Source organism: Poromitra crassiceps, assembly GCF_964638095.1.
Source record: "Poromitra crassiceps genome assembly, chromosome: 10".
NCBI lineage: Eukaryota > Metazoa > Chordata > Actinopteri > Beryciformes > Melamphaidae > Poromitra > Poromitra crassiceps.
Window position 1 is genome coordinate 20,799,934 of NC_139631.1, and position 22,892 is coordinate 20,822,825.

The 22,892-nt window shown below is 43.6% G+C and overlaps 2 protein-coding genes across 2 annotated transcripts; one reads left to right on the plus strand and one right to left on the minus strand.

Annotated features, from left to right (window-relative positions):
* Positions 1-5,404: 5,404 nt before the first annotated feature.
* ficd (FIC domain protein adenylyltransferase) lies at positions 5,405-8,077 on the plus strand. The gene is made up of 2 exons (XM_083644578.1): positions 5,405-6,021; positions 6,500-8,077. The coding sequence occupies exons 1-2, from the start codon at positions 5,742-5,744 to the stop codon at positions 7,579-7,581; spliced, it is 1,362 nt and encodes a 453-aa protein (XP_083500704.1). The 5' UTR covers positions 5,405-5,741; the 3' UTR covers positions 7,582-8,077.
* Positions 8,078-8,299: 222 nt separating this feature from the next.
* On the minus strand, positions 8,300-22,729 carry sart3 (spliceosome associated factor 3, U4/U6 recycling protein; the record flags this gene model as incomplete). Its single annotated transcript, XM_083644570.1, has 19 exons — positions 8,300-9,877; positions 10,592-10,770; positions 11,010-11,162; positions 11,285-11,742; positions 12,272-12,440; positions 13,143-13,219; positions 13,686-13,798; positions 13,943-14,052; positions 14,495-14,553; positions 14,654-14,731; positions 14,834-14,941; positions 16,649-16,787; positions 18,799-18,954; positions 19,104-19,228; positions 20,630-20,735; positions 21,316-21,500; positions 21,594-21,698; positions 21,808-21,934; positions 22,544-22,729. The coding sequence occupies 19 exons, from the start codon at positions 22,727-22,729 to the stop codon at positions 9,685-9,687; spliced, it is 2,826 nt and encodes a 941-aa protein (XP_083500696.1). The 3' UTR covers positions 8,300-9,684.
* Positions 22,730-22,892: the final 163 nt, after the last annotated feature.

Consider the following 22,892-nt stretch of genomic DNA (forward strand, 5'->3'; position numbering starts at 1 on the left):
TGTCCAGCTGGGAGAATACCACAGGGCAGACCGAGGGCTAGGTGGAGAGATTATATCTCCACGCTGACCTGGGAACGCCTCAGGATCCCCCAGTCAGAGCTGGCTAATGTGGCCAGGGAAAGTGAAGTTTGGGGGCCCCCTGCTTGAACTACTGCTTCCGTGACCTGACTCCAGATAAGCAGTTGAAGATAAATGGATGGATGGATGGTCATAAAAACTGCCAAATGTTTAATGTGGCAAGAGGAGCAGCCTTGACAATCATGACAACATGCAAAACACAGACAAACTGCATCTGTAAAGAGGAGCAGTGGCTGCAAGTCAGTAGGGACAGATTCAGGATTGTTCTAAACACAACGTGAAATTGTGTCCTCCAAAATGACCACAGAAATGAACAAACACCTCTGTGACACAGTCTCAGCAAAGACTGTGCTTCATGAAAACCGCTTGTATTCAAGCCATAAATAAGTAAGGTCTTTGAGTGATCTTTCACCTGAAAGCCTTCGCTCATTGTTGTGGATGTGAAATGGTATTGTCAGCCATCTTGTGGGAATTAATAGAGGTTGTTCTGCATGACCGTGTAATGGCAAAGGTATATGAAGCTATTTTGGGGACCTGATGATGTTCCCATATTTCCAAGATGATAATGTCCCCATGCACACTGCTAAACAAAGTGAGGAGTGGTTTGATGATAATGTCCCCATGCACACTGCTAAACAAAGTGAGGAGTGGTTTGATGATAATGTCCCCATGCACACTGCTAAACAAAGTGAGGACTGGTTTGATGATGATGTCCCCATGCACACTGCTAAACAATGTGAGGACTGGTTTGATGATAATGTCCCCATGCACACTGCTAAACAAAGTGAGGAGTGGTTTGATGATAATGTCCCCATGCACACTGCTAAACAAAGTGAGGAGTGGTTTGATGATAATGTCCCCATGCACACTGCTAAACAAAGTGAGGAGTGGTTTGATGATAATGTCCCCATGCACACTGCTAAACAAAGTGAGGACTGGTTTGATGATAATGTCCCCATGCACACTGCTAAACAAAGTGAGGACTGGTTTGATGATAATGTCCCCATGCACACTGCTAAACAAAGTGAGGACTGGTTTGATGATAATGTCCCCATGCACACTGCTAAACAAAGTGAGGAGTGGTTTGATGATAATGTCCCCATGCACACTGCTAAACAAAGTGAGGAGTGGTTTGATGATAATGTCACCATGCACACTGCTAAACAAAGTGAGGAGTGGTTTGATGATAATGTCCCCATGCACACTGCTAAACAAAGTGAGGACTGGTTTGATGATAATGTCCCCATGCACACTGCTAAACAAAGTGATGACTGGTTTGATGATAATGTCCCCATGCACACTGCTAAACAAAGTGAGGACTGGTTTGATGATAATGTCCCCATGCACACTGCTAAACAAAGTGAGGAGTGGTTTGATGATAATGTCCCCATGCACACTGCTAAACAAAGTGAGGACTGGTTTGATGATAATGTCCCCATGCACACTGCTAAACAAAGTGAGGACTGGTTTGATGATAATGTCCCCATGCACACTGCTAAACAAAGTGAGGACTGGTTTGATGATGATGTCCCCATGCACACTGCTAAACAAAGTGAGGAGTGGTTTGATGAACATCAGGGTGTAGTAGTCAAATGAGTCTCATTGTCGCCTCTCTAGTCACCAGAAGACCCTGCTAGACTGTATCAACTTCAACATCAAGCAAGACATACAAGCCAGACATAGATTGTACAAAACACCTACCACCTCAAACAGAGGGGGGTGGGTGGGGGGCACTGAATATTGCGGACTCGGGGAGACCAACAGTGGTCCCAAGTTGACCTTCCCAATCAAATACTGCATATAATTGCATAGGCTACAGACTCGAGTGCTAAAGTGCTTTTCGGTACATCACTGACTTGATGAACATGTCACCAATATAAATACAACATGAATAATGTAAACACAATTACAACAGCCTAATGTAAACAACCTAACCGACAATGCCATCGTAAACAAAGATACATTTTGATTATGATTTTACTGCTAACTTTCACTATATTAAAAGAGCAGTTTTCAGCTTGACTCAATGTAGGATTTATAAACAAGACACCGAGTGCAATAACAGCCATGGCGTTATTGCACTCGGTGTCTTGAGCCTGGTTGTTGCCGCGGGTTCAGGCTTTATTGTTTATTACAGTCATTGCTGGTTCCTTTTGCAAAGCATCTCTGTGTTGGAGTTGAAATTCAACTTCATGTCCTTCATCTTAGCCACATTAAGTTGCAGGAATGCCCTATCACAGATCACACCATCTCACAAAATCATCTACAACAGAAGCATGATCATTGTCATCGGCGTGGAGGAGACTGACGATAGCAGAGCCATGCTCTCATGCTGGCTGCAGCAATCAGTATAAAGTACACACACACACACACACACACACACACACACACACACACACACACACACACACAGACACACACAGACACACTTTCACCGGTTCGCTGCTGCTGTATGAAAACTTTGCTTGTACCTCTTTTTTCAGGAACTAAGATAAACAGCCTTGGTTTTGACTCGACTACCATGCATCTAGGAGTTTATTCAATGGGATTTGAAATGGTTTAATAAGCTTGAGGGACAATTTAATAAACTTGAGGGATGCAGTTTGTCCAATTTAAGTAGAAACAGATTACCATGACAGCAGCGATGCTCGGCACTCTGTGGACCCGTTTTAACACAAGCATATGTTTGCTCTTCCTGTATAAGGTTATACGCTGCAACTTCTTCTTATTGTTTTTGCTCATACCATATTCTAATGTTCCCCTCATTTATTACATGTTGCTTAAATTGCTCACTTGTCATTCTCTTTGACATAATGCAAACATATCTAATAACCGGCAGTTGGGTAGTGCAACAACCTTCAGCTTGCATGCTGCACAGAGACATTATGATCTTCTGATTCATTTTAAAAGTGATGAATCTCCATGTGAAACTATCAGCATGTGAAGGCGTCTTCCTTCCTCTCACTGCTAACTGCAACAGGCCTTGTGTTTCATACATTATGGAAAGCTCCTTCCAAGCAAACCAGTAATAATAAATGTGTCCCAGTGCTGACCCACAAATCCACAGAATGCAGCATCTGCATTTCCCTCCACTAGCAGTTGCAGCCCCCCCCCCACACACACACACAACATACAGCAGTTGATCATTTGCAACATTTTGATTAAATTTCTCCCCAGGGATGCTTGCTTTCTTTCTTTCTTTCTTTCTTTCTTTCTTTCTTTCTTTCTTTCTTTCTTTCTTTCTTTCTTTCTCTCTCTCTCTCTCCCTCTCTCTCTGATGGACCTCCACTCTCAAATAAATTTCATTGAGGGAGGAGTCGTCACAGCAAATATACTTGTCCACCATAACTGCTTGAGGTTGCAGGGAAAGAAGGCCCTTGTATCATAAATCCACCCCCCCCCCCCCCCCCCACACACACACACACACACACACACACACAGCCAGAGAGGACACAGCAGCTACAGCCTCTCTCGTTGCTTTGAGAAGTGTGTGCATGAGAGTGGATGAGAGTGGAAAGAAATAATGTAGCACAGAAATGACTGGAGGACTAAGCAGCACACACAGTAGCACAGTGGTAATAAGGAGGTTAGGTTGTGTCACTGTGTGCTTGGTGTATGGAAAACAATTGTCTGGTGAAATCCAAAGCTGAGCAGAGAACATCAGTGATAGACCCATCACCTGTCTCTTTCCACAAACTAGATCAGCCTTCAGACATGCTTTCTTTTGCCAGTGTTGCTTGGAAAGCAGCCAGGGGTCAGTCCTCACCATCACAGGCCGACTTCACAGCCAAAGGAAATTTATGTAAAGGGAATTTCACTGCAAATAGTTGAGACACACGAATATAAAAGCTTAATAAAATAGAGAATAACAGAACAGAAATACCAAGCACATGAAGGGCAGACATAAATATATGAGTAAAAGCTTACAAAATGCTAGCGTTAGTAGTAGGCTAAATAGGCTATAGGATCTTGCTTCATAAGACTTCAAATTGCTTTCAAAAATGGTAGAATACAAACAACACTTGACTAATGATTGAGTCAAAAGGTGCTGCTACAGCCGCCAATGAAGGCTGTGGCACGTTACAGCATAGCTGCATGACAAAGCAATACTGCCCTCCTCTGTTTGTGGGTAAAGCTCCACTGGAAAGGTAAAACAAACTCTGTTATATCCACCGAATCAATAGAATGGCCACTTCCTGGTGGATCAATATTGCAGAGATTCTGACTGACATAAAAATCTGATTAAATTATGTCCACCCAATGATTAATTCAAACAAAATGTCAATTTATAAAAACTAGTGTAGGAGCTGTAAATAGTGCAGATGTCCACAAAATCAAAAATACTGACCAAATAAAAGGCATAAAGCCTTTTGACAAAGATGACATTTTATCACTTTGTCAATCGGGAGGCAGGTACACTGCATGCATACAACTTCATATGAATTTTAGAGCAAATAAACCAAAACAAACAAATACAAGTTTCCCAACTATTCTATTTTAAAGAAAGTAGGCCTAACTGTATTCAGAATACCACCAATTCATGTAATGTAATTACTCATATTTTGTATTTTAAATACTGTATATCTGCATACATTATTTATTCAGTTAACCCTGGATACCGTTTTATGTTGGAGATAAAAAAATAAATAAGTTTACTCTTGATTTGGGGGACGAACCAAAAAGGGGTAACGTTAAATGCGACTGGACTCGTTCAGTTCATTGGCTGAGGACCAAAGTCTGAAACAGGGACAGGTGCATAGCTGGTTGCTAAACCTAGTGTCCTCTAGTAAGAGAGTGGCGTCAGCGGAGGACCAAAATGCAAGAATCATTAGCCAATGAACAGCCAGGAATGGGTCTCGCGCTACTTTTGCATGCTAAAATAAAGCCGATAATGTACAATTTGATTCATTTCAAGGGATGAAAAACCCTTTCAAAGTATAACACTGTCTATTTTGATGCAACTCGACAGTGCTGCTTTTTTTTACTGAATAGTTCCACTTTCTACTTCCTGGAAAAAAACTGGTCCATTGGAGTGAATGGAGATGTCGGAACTCTTCTAAACCCATCTAAACCGGCGAAACCGGACTTACCTGTCTTGTTCTACCATCGATTCCTACCATTCCCACATGCTTGACGCTACATCCAATCAAAGACGGCTACGAATCATTTGTTGTATTGCTGCGCTGTCGGCCAATCCGCAGCGTCGATCTATATGCTTCTGACCAATGATATCTCAACATGTTGACAAGTCCAGCTTTTGATCGAGGAAGTTGATGATGTGTATTTTGTACATAACCCTGCCTCCGCTGAAAACGACACAAGCTGCAGTATTATTCACTGTTTGGTCGGTGTCGGTATTTCATCCTCAAGTTAGCGTTACATGACAGTTTTACAGAGACAAAATAATTAACGCGATAGCGATTAGCCACGATGCCAAGTAAGTTTTAGACCTAGCGTTAGCTAATAAGACGAACAAGTTAACGTTTAGACTCTAAACTTTAGAGTGAGAGAGGGAGTGGTGAGTTTACTTGGCAGTGTTGTTGGTGAGTGACAGCTGTCACGTCGGTTATGCTTTTCCTCACCTCGGCCACCCTTTCGTTCTTCCGGCTGGAAGTGGAGTAGATGGGGGGCGAGTCAGCGGAGCATGGGGAATTCAACCGCGGATGATGGCTGCTGTGACGTTAACGGCGTGGCGTTACAACTGTGGCCGTGTCCTTGGAGGATGGGGGCCGCTGCTGTGTGTTCTCCTCGGGTCTTTGGTGGCGCTGTTGATGCCAATGGTCGGAGTGGAGGACCAGTGCTGTGCCACTCTGAAGGGCATTGCTCAGTTACGCTGTCAGCTATGGGGAAGGTCTCAGCAGCAGCCCAGTGTGCAGTCCACCAGCCTCACTGTCCCCTTCACCGCTCTGGACCTGCTGCCTCATAGGTCCAAGCCCAGCAAAGGTAAAGGCAATCACCACCATTTGCCCTGTTGTGTGTAAACGTTGCTATACCAATGATGTTATAATGATGTCATAATCTGGGGCCATGCGATCAGGGATGTCCTAAATCGGAACTGATGTGAACTGATGATGTCACTTTACATAGACTTTGTGACATCATCAGTGATATCATAAATCCTTAGCTGCTGAGGTTATAAATTGGACGACTCTTGCTCATAGCTGAGCCAATAAAGCCTGAACCTGCGGCAACAACATAAGAGCATTGACCAGTCCCAAGCCACCGAGTCCAATAATGGCGTGGCATAGCCATGCCATTATTAGTGTCTTGTTTTTCTTTTATGAGCTTGTCAAATCCATGGCAGGCCACAACAACAGGAGCACGGGCCAAACGTGGCCTGTCTGCGCCAAATTGGGTGGTCATGCTGTACAGTATGAAGAGAGTATTGGAGATGATGCTGTGTGTTATGTGCCAATTGCAGAGACAGAGCTGGAGGCCAAAGCAGCCCTGCAGCAGGCTGTGGAGATGAAGAAGCAGGGGAAGAGAGAGAAGGCCCACAAGCTGCTGGTGCACGCGCTCAACATGAATCCAGACTTCGTGGATGCCCTGACTGAGCTGGGGACCATTTTGGAGGAGCAGAAGGATGTGGTCCAGGCAGACCACCTCTACACCAAGGCCCTGGCCATCTCACCGTGCAACGAGCGCGCTCTGGTCAGCCGAGACCGCACCCTTCCCCTGGTGGAGGAGATCGACCAGCGTCACTTTGGTATCATCGACGGTAAAGTGCGCAGGCTTATGTCCATCCCTAAGGGCAATTCTGCACTCCGACGTGTGATGGAGGAAACCTACTACCACCACATCTACCACACGGTGGCCATCGAAGGCAACACGCTCACTCTGTCCGAGATCCGTCACATCTTAGAGACGCGCTACGCCGTGCCCGGCAAGAGCCTGCAGGAGCAGAACGAGGCCATCGGTGTGGACGCAGCCATGAAGTACATCAACACCACTCTGCTGTCCCGGGCCGGAGCCATCAGCGTCACCGACATCCTGGAGATCCACCGGCGTGTGCTGGGCTACACTGACCCTGTGGAGGGGGGGAGGCTGCGCACCAGCCAGGTGTTTGTGGGCCACCACATCCCACCCCACCCTCAGGACCTGGGCCGACACATGCAGGAGCTGGTTCAGTGGCTCAACTCGGAGGAGGGTCTCCAGCTGCACCCGGTGGAGTACGCAGCGCTTGCCCACTACAAACTGGTGTATGTGCACCCGTTTGTAGACGGCAATGGACGCACATCGCGCCTGCTAATGAACCTTGTACTCATGCAAGCACGGTACCCCCCTATTACAATTCGCAAAGAACAAAGGTCTGAATATTATGCAGCTCTAGACACGGCCAACGAGGGTGATGTTCGCCCCTTCATTCGGTTCATAGCCAAATGCACAGAGATGACATTGGACACGCTGTTGATTGCGACGACTGAGTACGCTGTGGGGCTGCCAGGCACCGACCAGAACCAGGCCTGTACTGACTGCCAACAGACTATCCCAGTCCACAACTGACATGGAGCATAGCATGGCACAGGGAGCATGGGCAAGAACAACCCTAGCATAAATATTAGTTTCTTAATTTGACTGGTCTCATGGCTATAAGTTGCTGTGCTTGTTTGCTAACATACAAATGTATTTCCTACATATTGAAAAGAAAGCTATTTCCCATAGTTTGCAACAATGCCATAGAAATATTTTGTCATCTGAATAACAGTATGACTACTGTTACTGTAGATGTGAGGAAGAAAACCATACCTGAGATACTTCAGTGACCACTGATGTTGAAATGTGTGCAGTGTGCAGGCGTTTAGGTAATTACCTTTGTCTGTCATAAATATGCTATCTCATAACACTGTAAAGCACTTTCATGTATTTATTTATTTTACTATAAAATAAGCTCGTCTTATTACCATCTGTAATGTCTTCAGGTTGTCTTACCTGTCCAGGATGAACGGAGTGAAACTGTCAGAATGATATTGGGATTAAAGTTAATTTCAATGTCTTTATTAAAAAAAAACTTTTAGACCAGAAACAAAATGTGACAAGATGATTTTTTTTTACAGCACCCAAAACACAGTAGACCATGAAACAAGCAGGAAAATAAACTAAGTGGCTAGAAATAGCCATTTGTTACTTCTACTGTATACCAAATTGAAAACTTTGACTATAGAAATTATACAAAAACAATGCGCATACACCACCTTTTTTTATTGGACAGAAAAATGAGAACTTCTACAGACCCAATATATTCATAATTTTTTTTATCGATTAGGCCACTGTGGTGATATCAATACATATAGTTTGGATTCCATCTGTTTTCAAAGTTATAAATTCTTTACAAATGGTGATGTTTTTTAAATTTCAACACGGAACATAATGTACAGAATCCAAACAAAATCCCAATCCAAACAAGTGAACTCCAGTACACAGTAAACTAGTGTGGCAAAGCTACATCAGCGAATGGTAAACTCTTCCCAAGATGGAAAAAGTATATACTTTGAACACAAATAAAAATAAAAGCTGCATAGACTCTTTTGTATCAATGGACCCTGCAGACTTAAATAGGATGTGTAGCAATAGCCTAACTGGATGAACTTCAAAAAAATTAGTTTTCATCAAAAGTTAAAGAAAGATTAGATGCTTGTTAGAAGCAGGCTTGTGTCCTGTCTCCTAGGTAAGTACAGTAGCCAGTAAAATTAAGGATTTCTTCTAACATCACAACACATTAACATCGTGCCAACGAGTCTGCACTCTCTGGCAAGAGATGTTTCATTTTCCCATAACATCCATCTCCTTCATACAGTCGCCTACAAATCAAGCTTCTTAGGAAGTCTTAAAAATCTTAACCAATATACTATTAATGATATTCATTTTATCATTTGTCCCTAAAGGGCCATACTACTGAACAGAAGACGCACAAACAACAAACATAGCATAAGAAGGTAAACTTATGGACAGTTCTGTGAAGAAATTACTTATAATTCCAGCTGAAGCTTTAGAAGTGTGACATAACATGAATGTCAGTGACTGTATAGCAGACCGAGATAAGTTCAAGTTACACAAGTACTATTTTTCCTAAAAATGTCTGGAGAATGTATTTTCATCATTGTAGCACACCCAATATATGTACACACACAAACTATGATACATCACATCTGAAATGTCCAACATTTGCATATACCTATTTTTAAACAACATTCACAAGTTTGGCTGTTGGAATATATAAAAAAAATACCCCTATGCTTCTGTCAAATCCTTTTCACATAGCACAACAAAAGAATACACCTTGCAACATGAGGTGTACAAATTTATATATTTACACACAAATATGATACATTTTTTTATATACATATAAAATCTGCCAGCCTCCCCCCAAAACACAAAAACTTCTCATGAAACATTTCTGTCATACTGGTCAAAAGTAACTTCACTCGGTCGTTGAAAAGGGGAGGAGCTAGGGTGATTAAGGCTTTCTCAGGAACTGATGACAGGAACAAGACTGGATTAAAGGGAAGTCAGTCAACGAATTACAGAAAGAAAAAAATCACCATCACTAATTTGTAAGGACACAAGATGGCTTTCAACATGAAGTCATAATTCTCTCGCTTGTCGTCTTTACTTATTGAGAAGCATTCTGGCAAAGTCTGAATTCGACAAAGGTTTTGACGGTGCTTCAAACCCAGTGTCTCCAGCTGCGTTCACTGGTATTGGTTTAGTCGCAGTCCCATTCGCCGCTTTGCTCGGGGTCCCACTTGTTCGATGCAGGGAACGAGGGATTAGTGAGAGCTGGGTGCGTCCTCTCCCTCTCCTGGAAAAAGAAAAGAAAATGATTTTTTTGGCCCAAATTCTGTTCTTGTACTGGACTATGAAAAGGCTACCAATTATAAGCTTCGTAGTCTGACTCAACACAAGCTCTGCCATTTACCATTTCAGATGGGAGCGGGAAAGGGGAATCCACTTACGCTGCTGTCTACACGCTGAAAATGGCAAGTTTTACATGCATTTACATGTTTATTTTTACTGTTTTATGTGATGTTTTCTTTTGCAGGGATTTAGACATTGGGTTTCACCAAAACAAGTTCTCCGCCGACGCAATTTTGCAGGGACAGTGTCGTTGGTCTTAGCGCCACCGAAGACGAATGTGATTGGTTTAAAGAAATGTAAACAAGGCAGAGTGTTTCCCCCCCATAGCAGAATATGGTGGGTTGAGCCAGACTCTCTCCAGTGCTGGTACAGCGCTAAACGAGACTATAAGCTTAGCATTATGGCTGCTTCTAAACTAAATGCCTTTTTAGATCATACTTGCAGTTCCCATTACTGATACAAAGATGAATTGTATATTTCCACAACTTAACTCTATACAATCTGTTGAAAGGTAAAATCTCAACAATGGTCAACAGCTGCTGCAGATCTGATATCAGTAACATTTAAAAATCTGAGCCAATGCTGTAACTTCTGCATACATTCACTGTGAAAACAAGCATGTTTCAGTTAGCGTGACAGAGAAGTGGATCAAGCTTACGATCCATAGAGCTGGCGAGGCATGGTGGCTGCCATGGAGCCAGGTGTGTCCTTCATGCTTCTGCGTGGGGGGTTACTGATGGCCACTGAGATCTTGTTGTCCTCTATGTCCATGCCATCCAGTTTCAGCACCGCCTGAGAAGCCTGAGCTTCATCTGCAAACTCTACGTATGCCAGACCCTGAACAGCCACAGCAAGAGGAGGTTAATGAGTATGTCACTACATTTTAAAAGCATCAATTCTTGTGAATAATTGGCATGTTACAGATAGATAGGAAGCAATCCTTCTCAACATTTATTATGACCAAAAAGCCACGTGCTTTCTATTGAATGGTCAAAAGTGGGGCTAATTTGCGGAATCAGTGGTAATTTGTAGCCTAACATCTGGACGCTGTCCTGTCCCCCTGCAGAATGCCTCACCTTGGGTTTGCCTGACCGATATGTGACCAGACGAACTTCTTTAATGGTGCCGTGACTCTTGCACAGCTCCTCCAACTGCTCCTTGGTGCAGGAGAAGGGCAGCCCCGAGATGAAGATTTTGTGTTTCTCCATAGACAAGTTGTATTTGAAAACCTATTGAGAAGTGAATGTCAAGTGGTCACTGGTAGTGCATGTTAATAATAACACAAAAATGAGCCCAAGCTGAATAGAATAGAATGTTCATCCGCCTTCAAATCCATAAAAAGATATTTTACCTTAAAGTCGGGGTTTGTGCTTTTGTCCACACAAGGCGATACGAACATGGGCCTGCCCTCCACTTCTCGTCGGTCCAGCTTCAGGGCTAGGGGGACAGACGCTTGGGACTCGAACTGTACATAGCCATAGCCTTTGAAGGTGCCCTTGTTGCTGAACACTGGGCGGACCTGCTGGAGGGGACCGCAGGTCTCAAACAGTGTCCTGAGCTTGCTCTCCGGCTCCTCCAGGGTGTAGCCCAGGTTGCTGATGAACACGCTGTTGCCATCATTGCGGAGCTCGGGCTTCTCGTCCTGCTGCCTTTGAGTGGTGGCTGCTGCCCCCTGCTGGGCTTTTTTAGCGCCAGGTGGCCCGAGCTTGTGGCCAGCCGGAGTTTTCCGCCCAAACAGTCCCGCCTCTGTCTCCATGTACTCCTCGCTGCCGGGCTCGCCGTCTCCTCTGTGCCTCTTAGGAGCTTGATCTGTCGCACACAGAGAGAAAGCATAGATGACATTGTGTCGTCCGATTTTCTCACTAGAGCTGGGTTTCAATTTTATAGATATTGAATCGATATTTATTTGAAGGTACTGATATCGATTCTTAAATTCCAATATCGATCTTTTAATGTCTTTTCCCGTGGATGCTTAAAGTTTTAACCCCGTTAGACTCACATGGTTTGGTTCTTAGCATGATTTAGCATGAGAGCTTGTAAACATCTGTAAACATTATTTTTTAATACTGCACCAGGTTAAAGGGTTCCTTGTACAATTTACTGCATTAGTTCTTTGAGAATCTCTTTCATATCCAAGCAAAATTGGTATTTTACCCGAAATATCAATATTGAATCGTATCGCATTGGAAATGGAGACGAATCAGGACCTTGCATATCAGAATCATATTAAATCAGGAAATCAGTGGTGATACCCAGCCCTATTTCTCACAGGTCATACTTTCTAGGGAAAATAAACTTTGATCATACAAACTGTATAGACCAGACTATCTTTCCTTACCTGACTGTTCATCCCATTCATTCTGATCATTATTCTCTGCTTTCCTCTTGTCCCCAGCTCGAGTACCCTTTTGACCCTTCTTCTGAACCTTCTTGTCTGCCTTGGACTTCCGCCGCTGCTCAGCCTTGTCGTCCTCCTGGCGGGCCAGGTTGGCTTCTTTCTCGGCCACCTGACAGATGGGTGGAGGACAGCAACATGAGCCAACAGCAGCAAAAGTGATGCGGAACTGTAATGTTACTGTAAATGGAGCCCAATCTATACTGTAAGCTACTGAGTTGTTTAAGCACCGGATAGCTTGGCTGACGCGCTTGCTCTGTTGATGTTCAATACGATACCATATTGTTGTGTGTTGCGTAGAGAAACGATCGAGGCAGTCCTTCAGATGAAAACGTGGATTTATTGCTCCAGTGCACAAACGTGAATACAGTCCATTTCGTTGTCCAAACATAGAAAAGGCAGAGCACACCAAACAAATGTAGCGCCACAGCGAAGCGGTCAAAAACCCTTTGCCCTTCCGGGGTCAAAACACCTGGTGACCCATAGTGAAGCCAGTACCTATATAGATCACCTGAGCCCAGGTAATATGGCACAGCGACACCCCAAGGACATATAAAGTATTACACATGATAATCACAGGAAATAATACCAGGCCAAATTTGGCTCCTACAGTTACTGTTACGCCCCCCCTCACATGAGCCACGGTAAAACAGCTGGGCGCCCGCTGTGTCGTCGTTTTCTGTGGCGTCGCGCACCGCTTGAATTTGCCACCGTGCACTGCTGCATTTAAACTTTGACCTACACTGACCTTTCTCCGCTCTACCTCGCGGTTATCGTGTGAAGGCAGCTTTACAGTGCTGAGATGTTCTCTTACTTTTGCTCGTTGCTCATTGATCCTGTTCAACCGAGTCCCGGTCTTCTGCACTGCCACATCCCAATCTTCCAGAGAACCTGTAGGTGAGACGACCAAAGCATTCAGAGACACACTGTCATTTATGAACACAGACATTATCCCTCATCTTCCCTTACTTAGGACATTTTGCTGACCATTCATGCTCTTTTTCGACCAACTTCACATACATTTCACACAAACCCACTGCTAGTACATATACAACCAGTCCTCTACTGCCTTGCTCAATGGCACCTCAAGGGTAGTTGTTGGTGAGGGAGGGAAGAGTGTTAATCATATCCTCATTATGCAATGTCTGCCCATATTTTCCCCAGTTGTTCCAGGGACTCAAATGTTTTACCTATGGTTTATTTGTTGGTATTTCTCATTGTCAACAGACAAAAAATAAAAGCCCAGAAACATAAAATAAATAAAAAGATACATACATTAAAAAGTCAGCTGGCCACAGTGTACAGGTTTTGTTCCCACTAACAGGGATTCATTACACTATTTTCTTCCAAAACTCACCTTCCACCCTCTCAAAGGTGAGCAGGACTTCACACACATGGTCTGGGTAGTCCGAGGTACATTGGACGGCCCTGTGGAGAGCCTTCCGGCAGTGGATGGGATCTCCATAAGACCTAAGGGTAAAGTAAGTAATAAAAGAAATAAAAAACACACACATACTTTTTTTTTAGCTAAATGTTGCGGCTAAAGGTATTAGCCGCTGCACTTTAAATTAACAATTATATTTCATTTATTTGTCAAGTAGAGCGCTGACGGACCTTTCAAGATTATAATACTCCAGCCACATATTGGCAAATTTGGCATTCCCTTTTGTCATGATGCTGTCCCACAGCTCTCTGGCCTTTTGCATGTTCTTGCAGTGGAGGGCCTGGTAGGGAGAGGAAAGGAGAAATATGAGACACTTTTTGCACCGTTTCTATATTACACCTATATGCAGAGGAAAAGTATGTAAAACTTATATGCATTTTCTGTCTTACTTTGAAACTAAATGTATTCAGTATTGCCCAGAGAAAGTATTAAATCATTTGATCATAGAAATTCATTTATTTCCACCCCATCTACTCAACATAAATTGTCACACATTTTGCAGCAGGTGTGGAAAAAGAGGTAAACTCCTACTATAGTTCAGCAAAAGATCTATACTGTACTTCTTTGCAGTTCATCTTAACTGTCTTTTAGCAGTGGCCTCGTTCTCCTTCACTGTACTTTGGTAGCATGTGGAATACCTAACTTTGTCCTGAGCAGCAAACCTTTCAAAATTAGTGTCATGTCAACTTTTGCCATCTTAATTCTTTATTTCTCACCCATACCTCTATCCTTGCCCAGATCTGCATTATGGTACAGGAAGGATCCCCACTTTCACTGAATCCTGCAGAAGCGCAAGATATTAGTGAGTCAAGTCACGAGAATAAAAACTAAGAATGACACAAACATACACTTAAAGCCGAGTAAGACTGCAATCCACTTACTTTCTTCAACATCTTGTTTCATGTAGTCCAGAGAGCGAGAGAAGGCTGTCCGTAGCTCCTCTAACTCTTTACTTGATTCTGAGAAATGTAGGATAACACCATTCAATAGGTTAACAAAATCTGTACTGGATTCCACACAGACACAAAGAAAATGTCAGGTTTCATACCAGTTGCTCTCACCTTTGCTAAAATCCACACGTCTCCTCAGGTAGTCAAGGTATGCTTGCCAGATGTCCACATAATCCGTAGCTTGAATGAAACCTGCATTCAACGCCTTTTCAAAGATGTCTGTGAAGAAGACACAAATCAAGGATGATTGGGCCCAGAAAAATCCATGTAGTGTAGGATATTTCTCCATACTACTATTATTGATATTTAAAAGTGGATTCAAGAAGTTTAGGGTTCTCTAACTTATCTAATTTCTGCATCTCTCACTGTAACAAACATACAATTTTGCCAATGTTCACCAATAATACATACCGTAAATTCCGGACTATAAGCCGCGGCTTTTTTCCCGTTTTTTGGCCCCTGCGGCTTATATAACGGTGCGTCTTATCTATGGATTTTTTCAGAAAAAAAAAAAAAATACAAATAAAATCTCTCTTTTTTAGCACTCTTTCTAACTATAAATCCACTTCTGTTTTAATTTCCTCTCTTGCCCTCTTTTCACCACACCGCGGACACTGTGTGCACTGTAAAAATAAACAACGGTGGTGTTGTGTTATGTTGTTTTGTTGAAATGTTACGGTAATACGGTAAATGGGAGCTTCCTCAAACAGCCATCTCTTTCCCGACAATCCCCTCTGTGCGTGACCACTTACATATGGTAATTACGGTAAGCAAACGGCCACTCGGCCATCAACTCCCTCCCCCGACTACCAGGAGAAAATCACAAACTTCGGCGAATTCACACAAAGGAAGATCAAGGAATATTCCATCGAACCGGAGCAGATCATAAATATGGATGAAGTGCCTTTGACGTTCGACCTGCCACTCACTCGGACTGTTAACAAGAAGCGCCCTGGAGGATTCTTTCACCAAAAAAAAGCTTTGCTCGTTCTCGACAGCATGAGAACGAGCAGTAGAAGCAACACTCTCACTTACCATGGGGAAGGTACGCAGAAATTCACACGACGCAGCTTTCAAGTTGAAAGCAGTCAATCTCGCATTAAAAGAGGGAAACAGAGCAGCCGCGCGTAACCTGGGCATCGATGAGTCAATGGTGAGGCGTTGGACGGTGCAGCAGGAGGAACTGTCTCAGCACGGAATATTATAGGAGTGTGAAAACATCCACAATCACCAACGGGTTCCAAAACGCTGGACTGCTGCGGGATGAAGAGGATGACGCCGCCACAGCTGGCGCTGAGGGCCGTCAGAGGCTTCAGAGGCTGTTCGATGCCGACAGTGACGAAGAGGAGTTCGTTGGTTTTGAGTGACAATGAAGGAGAGAGGAGAGTGGTTGACGAAGCCACCCTGAACCTGTTCGTTTCCGACACTGAAGATGAGGACTTTGGTGGTTTCAGTACGCAGGAAGAAGAGGAAGACGAGGATTAGTGACTTGACTTCTCTGGTTACAGGTTTGCTGCACATATAGCCTATTGTTGTGTGATTTTGTCTGGGGATTAGTGACCTGACTTTTGTTTTGTTTTGTTGAAATGTTAATAAATGGGAGCTTCCCCAAACAGCCATCTCTTTCCCGACATTCCTCTCTGTGCACGAACCCTTTCATATGGTAATTAAACATCAAAACACCCGCGGCTTATAGACCGGTGCGGCTTATAGAAGAAAAAAATAGTCAATTTTGGTCCCGCGGCTTATAGACCGGTGCGTCTTATAGTCCGGAATTTACGGTACATAAATCCTTTAGAGATTCAAAATGCTATTTAATTCATAGCTGTCAACCCCTGCTAATGCTTGTGAAACAACTCAGTAAATGAACTGTAACATTCAGAAAATAAACAGACAAATGACAAATCAAACATTCTGAGTGGTTACCTGAGATGGTTTGATGTTCAGCCCCATGCCTCTCCAGGGCCAGCAGGTAGCTCTTCCACAGACCCATGGTCCAGGGGCAATTCCTGACAGCACGGTCATGAGAGGGAAGAACTATGTCTTTGATCTTCAGCTGGCGGTCCTGTGGAACCCAGAGGAAAACGGATAGAAAAAGGGGTTAATGATCTCTAAACACTGGTTAAAGAGTCTGTTAGAGACTCGTTTTTGCATTTTCATGCTTTATTTGACAGGGAGATAGTTAGAGACAGACAGGAAGGTATGGGAGAGAGCAAGGGGAGGACATGCAGCAAAGGACCGCGGGCCGAATTCGAACCTGGGTCGCTGCTCTACGTGGTGAGACTTTTTGCTGCATATACAAAGTCTTTTTTATGGGCGGCCACATCTTGTAACATCCCACCTACTCTTGCAGATTTTCAATCATTACTATATATGAGTAGCAACATCTTTAGAGCACCCCGCTCTACCTTATTAATGCAGGCTGCTTTTATGTGCAGTTGTGCACATTTTCACATTGTTCAGCGAGGGGAAATTGGCCTCAGCCGTTATTTATAATTTGAAATATGAGTAGTACTGAATCACTTCGCTTAAAGCAATTCAATTAGAGTCCACCGCCATTAATGTAGTCACTTCACTGAATAATAAGCAGGAGACTTCTACCATTAGTTTAACAACTTTTTTCATACAAGGCGTGGCTGCTTCCATGACCTTGTGCTTCTAGAACCTTGCGAGCGAAAATTGAGAGATCCAATAAGACATTTGGGGAATGAATGGGTTAGAAAACATTTTAGCAAAATCATTTTCCTCTAATCAGAGGAGCATGATGATAATAATCTTGATGAATCGCCGGATACTGTGAGTTATGGTTTGCAATGTCAGCAGCCAATTACCATTCCATTAAAGCAATTAAAAGACTCATGAATAAATTTCAGCAGGAGCTGTTGGGAGAGATATCTAGCTGTGAGTAATTAAGATTAGATGCTCTACAGTGCAACACAGCACCTCCTCCCAATATTGCCATAATCAAGTACATTTGTAAGCTGACGACTGCAGCAAGAGGAACATGTCCCAAAACATGACAGATCAAGTGAGAAGAGGAGCTGTTACATTTTCACTCAGTGATGAATGAAGTTTAATTTAGTCGACCACAAATCATTAGTGTTTCCTCCGTAATTGTATGCAGCTGTGCTTGGGGAGATCATTCTAGTTTTGTCCCAAATTGTTGCTGTTTGGCTCTAAGTTGTTTCAAGTTGAGGTTGTTTTGCTTCTTATTATTATTTCTAAAACATTTTAACTACACTTATTTTAGTTTTAGATTATACAGCAGCAAGACAAAATTACAATGCTAATTTCAATTTCATATTTTATCTAGCAGTGGTGGTAAATTCCTCCATGCAACACTGCTAAATGAATACAGAGGAAATAAATGTGTACAACTTAAAGCCCCAATCAGTAACTTTTTCACCTTAATATAACAGCTTTTTAGTCATTGAGGATGGTAGAGTGACTTGTAACAGGGAGAATGTCACCTGTATTGGTCACACACCGCCCTCCAAAGACCTCTCCTGGGACTAAGCAGTTTGGTGCCTGCGTCCCGGAGGCAAGATGTGCGCATGCGCTCTACAGCGGGAGCGTTGTGTTCCTGGAAACAAGGAAGTACCTCGATGCGGATTTGTTACGAAAATGACGTTTCACGTAACTATGAATTATTATTTCATCACGTGGCGAGTACCCGATGTCACAACATGTACATAGAGCTTTCTGGCGCTGTGTTTTGTTGACTTTGAACTGCGATATCCAGAGGGCGCAGTTTCTCCAATAGCAAAACTTGGAAAAGTTGCTGAATGGGGCTTTAACTTACATATTGTGCACCCCAATAAAACAGAAATATTGGTGCAATAGAATATTTACATGGCTTTCTTATGAGCTCTTTGTGGGCTGGGAGCTATCTTGAGTCGAGAGATGAGGACATGCACACAAACTCTGAATGTCTCTTGATACATTTGGCCACTGGCACTGAATTGGAGCACTTGGTCCACCCAGCTGGTACATCACTGCCTGACTGTGATCCCTAAAAAGAGTGTGCCCGGCCCAACACTGCTGCATGATTGTGGGGGGAGGGCAACAATACTCACAAGATAGGTGTTGTATTTGGCCCACATGTCCGGTACCAGACAGTTCTCTGCCAGCGCCCGCTCAAAGATTAGCTGGACGCGTGCCGGATCACCCTCCTTTAGCTCAAAGTCAATGTAGGTCTGATACTCTGCCAGCTTGGGAGGCTCCGCGACCAGCTGCAGTGAGACATTGGCATATCAAATCCATTGCAAAACATTTCAGTCACATCAGGTATTGATGCAGGAGGACAATATCAGACTAATAAATGCTATTCCAGCCAGAGAATTTGAAAAACGAGAAAGGGGAAGTGTCGTAAGATACATACCAGGGTCTCTTCAATAGCCTTGCACTTCTCCTTCTGCTGCAGGGCCTTTTTGTACTGATGAGAGACTGTATCAGGCACCCCATCTTCAGCCCACTCCTCGTACTCTGCATAGGTGGCCTCCATGTCTAGAAAAGAGCACAGTTCTCTCAGTTTTAGAGATCCTGTTCTCTTTTCTCAACACTACCAACAAACCTAAACCAGTTAGTTACAGTATGAAAAAGAAGGTAAATATTAGGAAGTTTAGATTTTTAAAGACAGACAAATGTGTGCTGTAGAAAAACATACATTTGCATATTTTAATATACTGCCTTTTCTTTGTCCCCATAATCTGAGGGAACAACTGACATGTTCAGATAAAGACGGATTCTAAGCAGAATGCTGGCACAGGTTATTGACAAGAGAGGCTGACTCGTTCCAGAAATGCCTCTGGTGTCCATTCAGCTGGGCCAGGAAAAAAACGTGCACAATACCAGACCATCTGGCTATCTCTAGTCCAGTCCTCCCGCAATTAACTGAAAAGCTGGTCAGGGAGTGTGCAACTGGGCCTGGAGAGGAGTGATGTGTTTGCAAACCTACAGGCTAAAGCTTTTCACCACACACCACAGACTGTTCAACACTCAGCTTATCCCATAAGGCCGCATTAGCATTAGCAGTGCATCCCCCCGCTCGAAAAGATCTTTTTAAATGGAGGTGATTCACCATTTCCCAGGTGAGCCATGACATGCCTGCCTGGAAACCTGACCAGTTTGCCAGCTCATGTTTAATTTCCTCTGGCATACATCTGTTCCCCCTCCCATTCAGATAGATTTCCACCTAAGGCTGAGCAATTAACAGAAAATGTATCGAAACCGACATTGAGAATTTCTCACTGACTTAATCTTGCTCATGTCAATTAATTCATTAATTTAATTAATTAATGTTAATTTGGTTAATACTTTCCACATACATGCCTTCAAGAACTGTCCTCTTAAAAATTCTATATGTTCCCCGTCACGTGCATCCGCCCGTCCAACTCAAAGGCGTTCACTCAAAGCAAAGCTATCGGCAAGGAGGAGCAAAAACGAGCGAGAAACACCGAGCCAACAAACTGTACAGACTACGAGGGCAGTGTTGAAAAAAGCGTATAAAATAAATAATTGTTCATTAATCATAATCGAGGTAAAAGTCTGAAATAATCATATCGATTTGAAGTCATATTGCCCAGCCCCATTTCCACCTAACCTGACAACGGTCTGGCCAATCACAACCATTTATCTAATATGGGGCGGGTTTGATATGATGACTGTGACTGACAGAGGAGCACCGTTGAGGCATTTTCATACACAACCAAGATGTGCTACACCTTTTCTTGCTCTGATTGGTGGTAATCCAATTGTGTCCAGATGCACTGAACTGAGTTTCCAGACTCATTTGCATTTGCGAATTGGCCTGCCGATGTCAGGCTAATGACATGCAATTCCGTCACACGATAACAATCCTCCCCGTTTTACAGCACCCCCTCTGGACAGAGGAGGTGGGATCCGTACCCATCAAGGGGATGGCCAGCTGGCGGCGGAACAGGGTATGGATGCGCTCAAGCTGAGTCTTCAGCAGCTTCTGTTCCTCACGGGTGAGCACCCTGCCAGCGGGAGGCTGAGAAGAAAGGAAGGACAGAAAATGGTGTAAAAATTCAGGAAAAGCCTATTTTGTGTGGCATCAAAGGAGTTCAATCATCCATTTTAGGTTTGTATTTTCTACGACTAAATGTATGCTTTGGTCAGGTGCAACATTTATGACCTTGCAGAGTCTAATTTTGTTCTCAGAAACCTTCTCCTTTTCAAAATCAAGCTTTAAGTTTCTCTAGCATATGCATGCATCCAACAGTTAAGAGCAAATACAAGGGTGTGTGTGTCTGTGTGAATGATGAGCAGTGAGATCTGTGTTTCCCACACAGATACCCTTTAATTGTTCATTGTGAACAATGAAATCCATGTTGAAATCATAGAAGTAAACAAAAGAAACCTTACTGTTAAAAAGAATCTACTGGTCACTGTCTGCAACAGGTTGCATTAACAAGCCAATTAATCGCCATAGCAACCCCAAACCAGGCAGGCTCTTAATAACTAAGCTATGTGGAAAATGTTCGCCTTCATGTTGCAACCCACCTACCACCACAAACAGATTTGGATTATGTGGGAAACACTGGATCTATACTACTGAAGGAAACTCAAACCTGTACTGTGGACAGCATGGCGTTCTCAAACTCCCTGTATGCTTCCCACACAGTCTCTCCCTTGGTGATGTGAAGGCCCACCGCTGTCAAGGCCCTCTCGAAGATGGACCTCACCATGTCAATCCCACCTGGTGACCCCATGCCACCAATTGAGTACTGGGCATATTCAAGCCAAATATCTGGACCTGGGTGTAAAGACAAGGGCCTAAATATTAGATCCTCACCATGACAGCGCAGCAAATCAAAGGCAGTGAGTAATAATTGTGTAAAGCACTCACAGATATAGTCTTTCACCGACTTCTCAAATAGTTCATAGACTTTCTCCCGGTTGGGCTCCTCCTCGGACAGGCGAATCTCATCCTTGAGCCAGTCTAGCCAGATCTCTGCACGGTAAGTAAAATTGTGGTTTCAGGAAAATTTGAGAGACAGTACATTTGTATCCTTGCTATGAATTGGCTTTTGCTGATCTCAAAATAATAGTCATACACCGACCTTCAGTGAGTGGGAAAAGTTCACTCATCTTCTGCCTCGCCCTACGCAGACGGAGCAGCTCTCCCTCCTGCCTTAGTAGTTTGATGAGATCCACATGACAGTTGTAGTCAAATGCATTGATTGAAAGCTGAAAATCACACAAAGGAGAGGCAAGAACTTGATCAATAACAACATATAACCAAGTTGTCCTTATGTGGTCTAGAAACGGAGACTAAAGCAAATGAACGCAATGACACACACACACACACACACACACACACACACACACGCACGTATAGTGCGTACTGCTGCAACAGATTCAATCACAGAGGCAGAGCGACACATTTTGAATCATCAGACAACAGTTTAACATGACACTCAAACTTGTAGCTAACGTTATCGCTACTGTAACGTTACTTCAGACAGCTGTAATGTGACATTGGTAAGTAAAAAGCCCATAGCCACATGGACACCCCCAAAAAAAGGCGCGTGGGTAACGTTACAGAGACTCCTATTAGCATCAACGATTTGCTGGGAAGCTAATGACGTTCATTATTGTGTCACATCATTGTACTGCACGGTGCGCGCTCGTTTGCTCGTTAACTCTACTTAACGGTAGAGTTAGCTAGTTACATTTCTATGATTAAACCATATTGCGTAACGTTAGTAGTCCACAGTTTGGACGTTGTTGATGGCTAAAGATCGGCTGATATGGAAAACCCATTCATTGTGGCTAGCAGTTGGCTAACGGTAGTACCTGCTCCTCCAAACGCTGGATTTCGGCTTCATTTTCTTTCTCGTCCTCTGATGATTCGTCCTCTTCGTCATCTGAATTCTCGACACCCATGCCGTCCTCTTCGTCCGATTCCATCTCTCGTTCCATTCCTGCATCTTCCTCCATATCTTGCAACTGCGTTTCCTCTGCGTTGCTTGACGCTGCCATGTTGGAAACTGGCTGTCTCTCGTCTGCCTGCCTGCCTGGTAACAACAAGCTAGCATCGCGAGAGGTGGAGCCTGTCAGTAAACTTGAGTCTGTTGATCGCTGTGTTTGTTAGTTAAACTCTTTGGTTGTAAGCCGTTTTGCTGTGACTGTGTGTTTTGCTCTG

Excerpts from the sequence above, each read along its gene's own strand:
- ficd (XM_083644578.1), top strand. The coding sequence starts at position 5,742 with ATGATGGCTGCTGTGACGTTAACGGCGTGGCGTTACAACTGTGGCCGT. Across the intron at positions 6,022-6,499 it reads TAGGTCCAAGCCCAGCAAAG|AGACAGAGCTGGAGGCCAAA; the intron begins GTAAAGGCAATC and ends TGCCAATTGCAG.